We start from the raw sequence: 13,033 nt of genomic DNA, 5'->3' as shown, positions 1-13,033 counted from the left end.
TGCATTGACACACTTGTATCCCTTCATTGACACACTTGTATCCCTTCATTGACACAATTGTATCCCTGCATTGACACAATTGTATCCCTTCATTGACACACTTGTATCCCTTCATTGACACACTTGTATCCCTTCATTGACACACTTGTATCCCTTCATTGACACACTTGTATCCCTTCATTGACACACTTGTATCCCTTCATTGACACACTTGTATCCCTTCATTGACACACTTGTATCCCTTCATTGACACACTTGTATCCCTTCATTGACACACTTGTATCCCTTCATTGACACACTTGTATCCCTTCATTGACACACTTGTATCCCTTTATTGACACACTTGTATCCCTTCATTGACACACATTGATACTTGTATCCCTTCATTGACACAATTGTATCCCTTCATTGACACACTTGTATCCCTTCATTGACACACTTGTATCCCTTCATTGACACACTTGTAATTGTATCCCTTCATTGACACACTTGTATCCCTTCATTGACACAATTGTATCCCTGCATTGACACACTTGTATCCTTTCATTGACACACTTGTATCCCTTCATTGACACAATTGTATCCCTGCATTGACACACTTGTATCCCTTCATTGACACACTTGTATCCCTTCATTGACACACTTGTATCCCTTCATTGACACAATTGTATCCCTTCATTGACACACTTGTATCCCTTCATTGACACAATTGTATCCCTTCATTGACACAATTGTATCCCTTCATTGACACACTTGTATCCTTTCATTGACACACTTGTATCCCTTCATTGACACACTTGTATCCCTTCATTGACACAATTGTATCCCTGCATTGACACAATTGTATCCCTTCATTGACACACTTGTATCCTTTCATTGACACACTTGTATCCCTTCATTGACACAATTGTATCCCTGCATTGACACACTTGTATCCCTTCATTGACACACTTGTATCCCTTCATTGACACACTTGTATCCCTTCATTGACACACTTGTATCCCTTCATTGACACACTTGTATCCCTTCATTGACACACTTGTATCCCTTCATTGACACACTTGTATCCCTTCATTGACACACTTGTATCCCTTCATTGACACACTTGTATCCCTTCATTGACACACTTGTATCCCTTCATTGACACACTTGTATCCCTTCATTGACACACTTGTATCCCTTCATTGACACACTTGTATCCCTTCATTGACACACTTGTATCCCTTCATTGACACACTTGTATCCTTCATTGACACACTTGTATCCCTTCATTGACACACTTGTATCCCTTCATTGACACACTTGTATCCCTTCATTGACACACTTGTATCCCTTCATTGACACACTTGTATCCCTTCATTGACACACTTGTATCACATATTTGACACACTTGTATCCCTTCATTGACACACTTGTATCCCTTCATTGACACAATTGTATCCCTTCATTGACACACTTGTATCCCTTCATTGACACACTTGTATCCCTTCATTGACACACTTGTATCCCTTCATTGACACACTTGTATCCCTTCATTGACACACTTGTATCCCTTCATTGACACAATTGTATCCCTTCATTGACACACTTGTATCCCTTCATTGACACACTTGTATCCCTTCATTGACACACTTGTATCCCTTCATTGACACAATTGTATTCCTGCATTGACACAATTGTATCCCTTCATTGACACACTTGTATCCCTTCATTGACACACTTGTATCCCTTCATTGACACACTTGTATCCCTTCATTGACACACTTGTATCCCTTCATTGACACACTTGTATCCCTTCATTGACACACTTGTATCCCTTCATTGACACACTTGTATCCCTTCATTGACACAATTGTATCCCTTCATTGACACAATTGTATCTCTTCATTGACATACTTGTATCCCTTCATTAAAACACTTGTATCTATATTATAGTAGAACTTAAGTAAGTCATTAATTACTGTTGCTTATTTGATCTCTGTGACTTTGATTGAAGGTCAAGGTCAAGAGGCCCATGGACCTAATCGGTCATCTATTGTATTGACACAATAGGAGATTTCAGAAAAGATGGCATAATGTCGCAGAAAGTTTACATCTGGGTCCTCAAAGGTACAAACACAGTATGGCGACTGATAAAACAATAACAGATACGTACATCCCTGCTACACAATCGATACTTTGACAAAAGTATACACTTCCATACTTGTAAATTCTAATTTTAAAATGGTTTCTTATTGTTTCAGAAGTTATAGACATATTTTTTTTATATTTACTATTGTTTATTGCTAAATATATCTGTGTAGGTTTAGTGTTGAAGTCAGCTTGCGAAGCGCTGCCGGGCTGTCATACATACCCGGTTTTGTTTACACACGTAGAAATCAATGTTGTGGAAAAGCTGTTATGAATAGATAATTGATTTCAATGTATTATATTTCTGTTGTACATAAAAAACTGTTCAAATCACATAATCTGTATATAATATAACAAAGTATGAACTACCTGACCAGACCATAGCCCATAGTTGGGGAAATTAATCATATTAATAATCAGCAAAACATATCTCAGTAAGTACTTTGTTTAAGGATTGATTGTCAATTTTGTTGCTTGCATTGACTGATGAAGAAAGTTAATCTCGTGCAAATGAAGTGAACTGCGAAGCAGTTATGTAACATTTGCACGAGATTAACTTTCTTCATCAGTCAATGCAAGCAACAAAATTGATAATCAACTTCCTTATATTTACGTTAACCAATTTAAAATATCCCGCTTTTGAAAAAAGTCAAATTATATGTATTCGGTATAAGATTATTATACAATTTGCAACATTGTACCAGTTATCGTACATGTATGTACAGCTACGGAACAGCCGCCAGTCAGTTCTTTTCGTCATCAAGGCAACATAAAATGTAGTTCCGAAAATAACTTCATTCTTTGCGCGTTGTTACAATTCAAAACGGCGATTTTGAAATATTGTTTTCATGTACAGGAATTAATGGCTTAAATTGTATCATAAAAACATGATCATGTAGCTTCAAATAAAAAAAATACTGCGCAGTACTAGCAGTGCAGTCAACGTGTAATCCGGTTGCTCGATTTAGCAGGGGTCCGGTTTTGAAGAAATGATAATTGTGGTGAAAATGCTGAATTAGTTGGTATCTAAACATAATCAAATCTTTTAAAAATCAATTGCGATTGTTATAGAATGTACCTGAATGTTGTATTTCCGTCTGGTAATTGTTTGTAAGCTGGCAGTTAAATGTTTATTAACTAAACCTGTTGTGAAATCCAACCCCTGTGTCTATAGGTATGCGATGCAGTCCAAGAACCATGCTTCAGGGGCTCAATAAAACGTGTTAAAATGTGGGATTTAGTCGCAGATCACTGGAAGACTTGTGTGTTATTCTTGAAATGTGATAACTTCTCTGTCAACTGGAGTTTTAGGATTAAAATTCTGTATAAAGTAAGTAGAGAAACATTGATTTGAAATGTTGGTGGTTTCCAACGACCCTCGAATGCCGTGGGTTTTGACACTCGCAGAATCGTTTCGTTAGGCTTATGTCACTGAAATCAGCCTGTTTGGTATTTGAGCGTATTTTTATGGAATCTATCGTTTCTAAGCTTACATGTATGTCACCGTTTCACATATAGATCTATATATTGTACACATTATCCTAAGATATATTCGATGATTTATGTTCAGTTTTCTTAAAATATCTGTAATATCATATTACAACAATGTATAAACATGTTGTATTAGAAGGAATAACAACCATGTATATGTTGTAAAAGGAATAGTAAAAACAGTGTGGTACACGTACATACACGTATGGCTGCCGATCACGAAAAACAAGAGGCCAATGGGCCTTAATGGTCACCTGAGTCCGGATATAGAAAGTTTACAAAGACATATAAACACTCTATACTGGCCCTTGAAGTCAGTCAGTGATTTTATAAATTTGACTTTTTAATCTATGAAGAGTATTTGCTTCCATCTAACCTGAGAAGTCAGAAGAAGGTTTTTTTTTGAAATTTTAGTCATTTTGACCCTATTTGGCCTCACCCCTCTGGTCCCCCAGGGGGTCAGCGAGGATCAATATGGATGTTAAAATGCTATATCTCAGGCTAATAATTCTTATCAAGTTTGACTCATTTCCTATGAAAATTGAATAAATAATGTTCATAAATGTGTTTTTCCTATATAAACTGAAGTAAACTTGATCCCCTCCCCAGAGGGAAACATGAGACCCCAGGGTCATATAATTCACAATTTTCATAAAACACCTTAAGACCTTTCCATCTATAAAAAGTATTTGATTCTACCATTTCCAGAATTTTTGAAGAAGATTTTTGAAGTTTTAGCCAGTTTGACCTCTTTTGACCCCGCCCCTAAGGCCCCTGGGGGTCAGTCATGGAAAATTTGTTAATAAGATTCAATGGCCATCTCATACTGATAATTTTGACAACATTTGACTCATTTTTTATAACAAATGCCCAAATAAGGTTTGTCTCAGGTGACCTAATAAAATGGTGAAATCGTTCAGTTCATATTATAGATTTTATTTTTATTTTTTTAATTTTCAGTCGCTTTTATTCCATGGGCTGTTATGTGAAGTCTCAAATTGAAGTGATATTACTTTTAAATAATTTGAATACATATTCAATAGGTAGACTACATAGAGATTTACGAACACAGATCGTAGTACTGTAAATGTTGACCAGGACACATTGCGAACGGCTTCGAGAATCCTAAAATGCTCAAAGTTTTGTTTAATCAAAGTGCCAAGGCCACTCATAGATGCTGTGAATGAAGGACTCAAAGAAAGAAATAAAGAATTTATTTTTTCATTTAGATATAAAAATTTAGTAAACTATACATAATTAAGTGTGCAGTGTTGAATTTCAGAGTTTAATAAAAAATATTTATGACATACCGTATTTATTTTATGATATTTGAAGTTTTTCAAGAACAATAAGTTGAATAACTTATTGTCCTGAAATAACTGTAATAAATTTTATTTCTAAATTATTTTTGAAATAACGATTTTTCAACACCAATGAAACCGTTCAGAATCTGAGTATCTTTTTTTTATAATTCTTTATTAATTGCTAAATTATCAATTTCATCAATGTCTCTTCAAAGACAAAAAAATAATAAGTAAACATTTTCGTATCTTAATATCCTTTTAACATTGAAGAATATTTTCGGAAAAAAATAACATTAGAAATATTACCATTTCCGGATATGTTTTGGTTTCCTTTTTAGAAAACTAACATGGGTTGCTTTGACGACTTTTGACTAATAAATCATGGCCAGATACTTTTGCCAAATAAAAGGTACATTATTTCATTACGTATATCACTCGGATTTCTTTTGTCACTCGTAAAAATTCACAAGAACGCTAGCCGTTAACATCAAGAAAACTTCATGTAATGTATCGGGCTTTAGCAAGTCTACGTAAGCCTAACAGTAACTGAATGGCGAGATATCACCGTGCAGAACATTTCTAAAGGCCTATCGCAAGTTTTGCTTTGCCGACTTTTGACTTATAATAAAACATGGCCATATACGTTTGTCAAGTAAAGGGTACATTATTTGGTTACTTATAACAGTCAAATTTCTTTTGAATTCATAAGAACGCTATCATCAAGAAAACTTCCTGCAATACATCGGACTTTAGCAAGTCTTCATAAGGCTACCGTACATTACACAGCAATATAAGTTCATTTGTCACTTTAAGTTGCTCGTACATAAATAGATCTATATTATCATTATATTTTGTAAGTTTATGTTGATAGATTTGGTACTTTTTCCCTTTCAAATACCGCAGTTGTCGATAAACAAGAGACAGAGCTCCCAGTAACAGATCAATTAATTTTTACTGCGCAATAATATATCAGATATAGTTCGTCAATACAACCAACACAAAAAACTTTATAAGCGTTATAAGAACTTTTTTTGCAGTTACCTTCCTAACATTTGATTACAATTATCGACCATTAGCATGAATTACGTAAAATTTAAATAAACATACACAATCCAAAAACCACCGAAAATCTGTCGCGGAGGAAGACAGCGAAGAAGGCGTTGTTCATGATTTTCGGGAGACCAGTGTTCTCGGAGTAATACAAATATTTTAGAGTCCCAACTGAACATTTAAAACACTCCATCCATGGTGTATAAGTATGTACAAATTCTATGTCTGTGGTTTTGAATATTGGGGTTTTATTTTTTCATACCATCAAGTATTACGTGAAATGAACAAAATAACTTTTAATTTTCATCGCGGAGTGGTTTCATTGTTTTGATGTGCACAGGCTCTCCGAGCGTGCCTAAGAATGCTGTTTCACAGCATCAAAAATATGATAAAAAGTAACCACAAACTGACTCATTTGTATGTCATCAACTAAATTCCAAAATTTCTGACGAGAAAGTTATCAAGAATATGTAATTTTGTGACTCTGAAAATGGACGAAATTCAGGATCTCTGCAGTATTGTAATGGCTGCTGTGCACTTGGGGTAATCTACGAAAGCAAATGTTTAATTTGGTCATAATCACAAATAGTAAGGTGTTTTACTAAGTAAGACGTAAAACAGTAATCACATATTAAAATATCCGTATAATATTTTCAGGAACTTTGAATTTAAAATGTAACTTCAAGCTTATATTGCAATATATATATTCTGTCTGATGATGTAATATGTAATGGCGACCATGTTTTTTTCGTGGCGGTCGAAATATTGCTACATATTTTTATTTACACTTTTTGAAATTAAAAAAACGCAATAGTTCTCAGATTGACGTAGTATTTACTGTAACAACAAGAGATCCCAGAGGGATCTTGGCGCCCACCAAAACTGATCTATGTCTGACAATTGTCAGATGGATCTTTTCTCTACTTTTCAAACTTTAAAACAGATTGGTCCCAAAATGCAATATGCACAACTAGGGCCCAAGGGGAACCTACCTATATAATTTGAGAATGATTCCTTCAGTACTTTCTGAAAAATAGTGATAACAAACTTTATCAAAATCCAAGATGGCTGCCTGGAGCCATCTTGTTGACCGATTGGTCCCAAAATGCAATATGCATAGTTAAGGCCATAGGGGAACCTACATATATAATTTGAGAATGATCCCTTCAGCACTTTCTGAGAAAAAGCGATAACAAGAATTGTTAATGACGGATGATGGTGGGCTAATAAAATGTACACAAACATCGCAAGCGGCTGTGTTCCCATCATGTTTATGTGTACAGATATACAGAGTTGTACCTTTGAGCGCCCGGATGTACCTTTGTGATGTCATCGCCATCTTTTCTGAAATCTCATATACAGCACAGTCAAAATAGACTAAAGATATTCAATTTTTCTTCAACAAACAATTACAAGATGTATATAAGAGGCCCAGAGAGCCTGTATCGCTCACCTGGTTTGTAATGCCAAGTAATGTTCTGAATACAGGTTCATTGTTTCTTTTCTGAAGAAATTTTAATATTAACCTCTAAATCCCCTATTGGGCCCAACCCCTCCTGCCCCCAAGGGGTCAGAGCCAAAATTTTACAAGTTCTGTTCCCCTTCCCTCAAGGATGTTTGTTGCCAAATTTGGTTACATTCCATGAAGAACTCTATGACTAGTAGCGATTTAAAGGATTTACCTCTATTTCCTTTATTGGGCCCCACCTCTCCTGCCCCCAGGGGGGTCAGAGCCAACATTTATATATGTTCTTTTCCCCTTCCCCCAAGGATGTTTATGGCCAAATTTGGTTACAATCCATGCAGAACTCTAGGACAAGTACCGATTTATAGGATTTACCTATAATTCCCCTATTGGGCCCTGTTCCTCCTGCCCCCCCACCCGAGACCAGAGCCAAAATTTATACAAACTCAGTTCTTATCCTCCCAAGGATATTTCTGGCCAAATTTGGTTACATTCCATACAGAACTCTATGACTAGTAGCGATTTAAAGGATTTACCTCTATTTCCCCTATTGGTCCCCTCCTGCCCCTGGGGGATCAGAGCCAAAATTTATACAAGTTCTGTTTCCCTTCCCCCAAGGATGTTTGTAGCTAATTTTGGTTACAATCCATGCAGAACTCTAGGACTAGTAGCGATTTTAAAGGATTAACCTCTATTTCCCCTATTGGGCCCCACCCCTTCTCCTGCCCCCTGGAGGAATCAGAGCCAAATTTATACAAGTTCTGTTTCCCCTTCCCCCAAGGATGTTTGTGGCTAAATTTCATTACAATCCATTCAAAACTCTAGGACTAGCAGCGATTTAAAGGATTTACCTCTATTTCCCCTATTGGGCCCCGCCACCCGTCCCTGCCCCCGGGGGTCAGAGTCCAATATTTATACAAGTTCTGTTCCCCTTCCCCCAAGAATGTTTGTGGCCAAATTTGGTTTACAATTCATGTAGAACTCTAGGACTAGTAGTGATTTAAAGGATTTACCTCTATTTCCCCTATTGGCCCCGCCCCGTCCACCTGCCCCCGGGGGACCAAAGCCAAAATTTATACAAGTTCTGTTCCCCTTCCCCCAAGGATGTTTTGTGGCTAAATTTGGTTACAATTCCATGCAGAGCTCTAGGACTAGTAGAGATATTAAAGGATTTACCTCTATTTCCCCTATTGGGCCCCGCCCCTCCTGGGGGGGGGGGGGGGTGGGGGGGGGGGGGGGGGGGGGGGGGGGGGGGGGGGGTCAGAGCGCAAAATTTATACAAGTTCTGTTCCCCTTCCCCCAAGGATGTTTGTGGGCTAATTTCATTACATTCCATTCAGAAACTCTAGGACTAGTAGCGATTTAAAGGATTTACCTCTATTTCCCCTATTGGGCCCCGCCACTCCTGCCCCCGGGGGGCCAGAGCCAAAATTTATAAATAACAAGTTCTGTTCCCAGGTCTTCCTTCCAAGGATGTTTGTGGCCAAATTTGGTTACATTCAGACTCTATTTCATTTACCCGAATTCCCCTATTTGGCCATTCCCCTTCCCCAAGGGTTTTGTGGCCAAATTTGGTTTACAATTTCGAGAACTCTAGGACCGTAAAAGGATTTTACCTCTATACATTCAGTAAGGATGTTTGCGGCCAGAATTTGGGTACAATTCAAGAACACTATTACAAGTAGGATATACAGGATTTACCTACACGCCTCCCTGCCCTCAGATTTAAAGGATTTACCTCTATTTCCCCTATTGGGCCCAGCCCCTGCTGCCCCCGGGGGACCAGAGCCAAATTGCCTCACCTTCGGGGGCCAAATTTGTTTACAATTCATTAGAGGCTCTCGGAGCAAAGTAGAGATCAAAATTTAAACCTATTCAGAACTCTACGACTAGGGTTGTGGCCCATTCGCCACTTTAAAGGGATTTACCTCTTATTTCCCTCTAGACTAGTAGCGATTTAAAGGATTTACCTCTATTTCCCCTATTGGGCCCCGCCACTCCTGCCCCCGGGGGGCCAGAGCCAAAATTTATACAAGTTCTGTTCCCAGGTCTTCCTCCAAGGATGTTTGTGGCCAAATTTGGTTACAATCCATGCAGAACTCCATGACTAGTAGCGCTTTAAAGCAAATGTTGACGGACAGACGGACGGACGACGGACGCCGCGCCATGACATAACTAGAAATTATCCAGTAGTTGTAAGTTTCTGCTATATTTAACAGTTGTGATCTTCAATGAAGGTGCAAGCCCTTCATATCACAGCATGTTACAGGATTAATATCTGGTCTCTAGGCCCCTTAGTTATTGACAAGAAGTTGTTAAAACATTTTAGCCTTTTTGACCCCTGTGACGGTGAATGTAAGTCAAGGTTATTCATTTTAACAATTTGTTCCCAAGGCCTTTTGATTAATAGAAAGAAGTTGCTTGAATAAAATGTTTACAGACTGTGAACAACGATGGACAAAGCATGATGACTATAGGTCATCCTAAAATCCTTGTAAAACATACCTCAAATGTAGCTGTATTGACAGCTTGGCCAATGGACTCTGGTGTACAGGCAAAGTTTGGCAATGCAACGAATTTAAACTGTAAAACAAAATGGAAAACAAGACAAAACTATAAAATCACTGTATGAATGCAACAATAACAAAAATGCTACATTAGAGGCCCACTACCTTTCCAAAACAACAAGAGGCCCAAGGGCCTTAACGGTCATCTGACTACCTAGGCAATAGCTGTATAGGGAATTAGATATATGGTGTCATGGTTAACAAATATAAACACTTGGTCATGACCATGTTAGGATCATTTCATGCAAGTTTCAGTCAAACTGCATGGGTAGAACTTTAGATGAAGTTCAAAATGTGTTTTCAAGATGGCAGCTTTGGTGGCAATCTTGGTTTTTGGGTCAACCCGTCAAACAACACTTTGTTGGGACAATGTCAGTATCCTTAAAATTAATCAGACAAGTTCCAGCAAAATCGCACTGGAAGAACTTAAGAATAAGTTCAAAATATATTTTCAAGATGGCGGGAGTGGTGGCCATCTTGGATTTCAGATCAACATAAAATATAAAAACACTTGGTCAGGACCATGACAAGGATCATTTCATATGCAAGTATCAGCTAAATCACACTGGCAGAATTTGAGAAGTTCAAAATTCAAGATATAAGCCTAATTGTCCCCTGACCTTGAAAGAAAGTCAAGGTCATTCATTTCAATAACTTTGGTAACCCTTCATCCCAGCATGCCAAATATGAGTACTCTGGGCCTTACAGTTATTGAGAAGAAGTCGTTCAAAGATTTCAGCCTATTTGAGCCCTGTGACCTTGAAAGTAGGTCAAGGTCAATAATGTTCACAACTTTGGTAGCCCTACATCCCAGCATGCTACAGGCCAAATATGAGTACTCTGGGCCTTATGGTTATTGAGAAGAAGTCGTTCAAAGATTTGAGCCTATTTGACCCCTGTGACCTTGAAAGTAGGTCTAGGTCATTAATTTTCTCAACTTTGGTAGTCCTTAATCCCAGCGTGCTACAGGCAAAATATGAGTACTCTGGGCCTCATGGTTATTGAGAAGAATGCGTTCAAAGATTTTAGCCTTTTTGACCCCTCGGACCTTGAAAGTAGGTCAAGGTCATTCCTTTTCACAACTTTTGTAGCTCTTCATCCCAGCATGCTACGGGCCAAATATGAGTACTCTGGGCCTTAAGGCTATTGAGAAGAAGTCGTTCAAAGATTTGAGCCTATTTGACCCCTGTGACCTTGAAAGTTGGTCAAGGTCATTAATTTTCACAACTTTGGTAGCCCTTCATCCCAGCATGCTACAGGCCAAATATGAGTACTCTGGGCCTTATGGCTATTGAGAAGAAGTTGTTCAAAGATTTGAGCCTATTTGACCCCTGTGACCTTGAAAGTAGGTCAAGGTCATAATTTTTCACAACTTTGGTAGCCCTACATCCCAGCATGCTACAGATCAAATATGAGTACTCTGGGCCTTATGGTTATTGAGAAGAAGTCGTTCAAAGATTTGAGCCTATTTGACCCCTGTGACCTTGAAAGTAGGTCTAGGTCATTAATTTTCACAACTTTGGTAGCCCTTCATCCCAGCATGCTACAGGCCAAATATGAGTACTCTGGGCCTTATGGTTATTGAGAAGAAGTCGTTCAAAGATTTGAGCCTATTTGACCCCTGTGACCTTGAAAGTAGGTCTAGGTCATTAATTTTCACAACTTTGGTACCCTTCATAGCCTTCATACTCTGGCCTTATAGTTATGATAAGAAGTCCGTTAGATCAGCCTTTGGTAATTATTTTTTCCCTTCATCCCAGCATGCTACAGGCCAAATATGAGTACTCTGAGCTTTACAGTTCTTGAGAAGAAGTCGTTCAAAGATTTCAGCCTATTTGAGCCCTGTGACCTTGAAAGTAGGTCAAGGTCATAAATTTTCACAACTTTGATAGCCCTTCATCCCAGCATGATACAGATCAAATATGAGTACTCTGGGCCTTATGGTTATTGAGAAGAAGTCGTTCAAAGATTTCAGCCTTTTTGACCCCTGTGACCTTGAAAGTAGGTCAAGGTCAATAATTTTCACAACTGTGGTAGCCCTTCATCCCAGCATGCTACAGGCCAAATATGAGTACTTTAGGCCTTATGGTTATTGAGAAGAAGTCGTTTGAATGGAAAGTTTACGCACGGCGCACGCCGCAAGTTAGACGCCGATGGACGGTGCATGATGACTATATTTAAAGTTTAAAATTTAAAATTTAAAGTTTCTTATAAACAATAACATGGGAATATGTACATCGATGGTCTAAGATGAGGTTACAACACCAAACTAAAGCAAGATTCCCTCCGTATTTATGTTTATCAAATTGTTCAGAAGGTGATGATAAGTGAAGTATTAACAGTAAGTTTATAACTTTTACGATTCTACAAAATTATCAATTTCGTTTTACATTCCATTTTAAAAAGTTCCAGCCGTTTAGGAAAGGTAGGGGGCCTTTAAGAAAGACAATTTTCATTCCAAATTTCACATGTAAAAATTCTTTAAGCATCCTTTAACAACCTTTTAATATTTTAACTACTAGTATTGATCTGGTACCTAAAAACAATTTGGTTTAACTGTTTTTATTTTGACTAACCAGATATTGAAAATATTTAACTAATTCTCCTGCTGTAGTAAACTTACTGGATTTTCATCCGATTTTACACCCAGTTCAGTCTCTTCTGAGAATTTGCTGTGCAACCAGTAAAATCTGAATTCTGTCTGGAAGAATAATATATCAGTTATTGAAATTGTACCTGTCTTAGAACAATAGGCCCAGAGGGCTTGTATCACTCACCTGGCTTGTAATGCCAAGATATGAACTCTAAAAACAGGATAATTGTTTCTTTTCTGAAGGAATTTAAATATTCTAATTTCCCTATTAAGCACTACTCTTTCTGGTCCAGGGGATCAGAGCTAAGGTTTAACAAACTCTGTTCCCCTTCCATCAATGATGTTTCTGGCCACATTTGGTTACAATCCATGTAGACCTCTATGTCTAGTAGTGATGTAAAGGATTTACCTTCTATTTAACAAGCCCACACTT

At 37.8% G+C, this 13,033-nt stretch overlaps 1 protein-coding gene across 2 annotated transcripts in view; it reads right to left on the bottom strand.

The window, feature by feature from the left end:
- LOC138333974 (snurportin-1-like) overlaps positions 1 to 13,033 on the bottom strand; it is a 66,340-nt gene that overhangs the window by 6,962 nt on the left and 46,345 nt on the right. For both annotated transcript variants that reach the window (XM_069282696.1, XM_069282697.1), the window contains exons 7-8: positions 12,631 to 12,708; positions 9,946 to 10,023 (exon numbers count right to left, since the gene is read on the bottom strand). In XM_069282696.1, the coding sequence (XP_069138797.1) occupies positions 9,946 to 10,023; positions 12,631 to 12,708 (156 nt within the window). The remainder of the gene's footprint in view (positions 1 to 9,945; positions 10,024 to 12,630; positions 12,709 to 13,033) is intronic.

This window comes from Argopecten irradians, chromosome 10 (genome assembly GCF_041381155.1).
Source record: "Argopecten irradians isolate NY chromosome 10, Ai_NY, whole genome shotgun sequence".
In the NCBI taxonomy this organism is placed as follows: Eukaryota; Metazoa; Mollusca; class Bivalvia; order Pectinida; family Pectinidae; genus Argopecten; species Argopecten irradians.
Note: the sequence above shows the minus strand (reverse complement) of the source record. Positions and strands in the feature narration are given on the sequence as shown.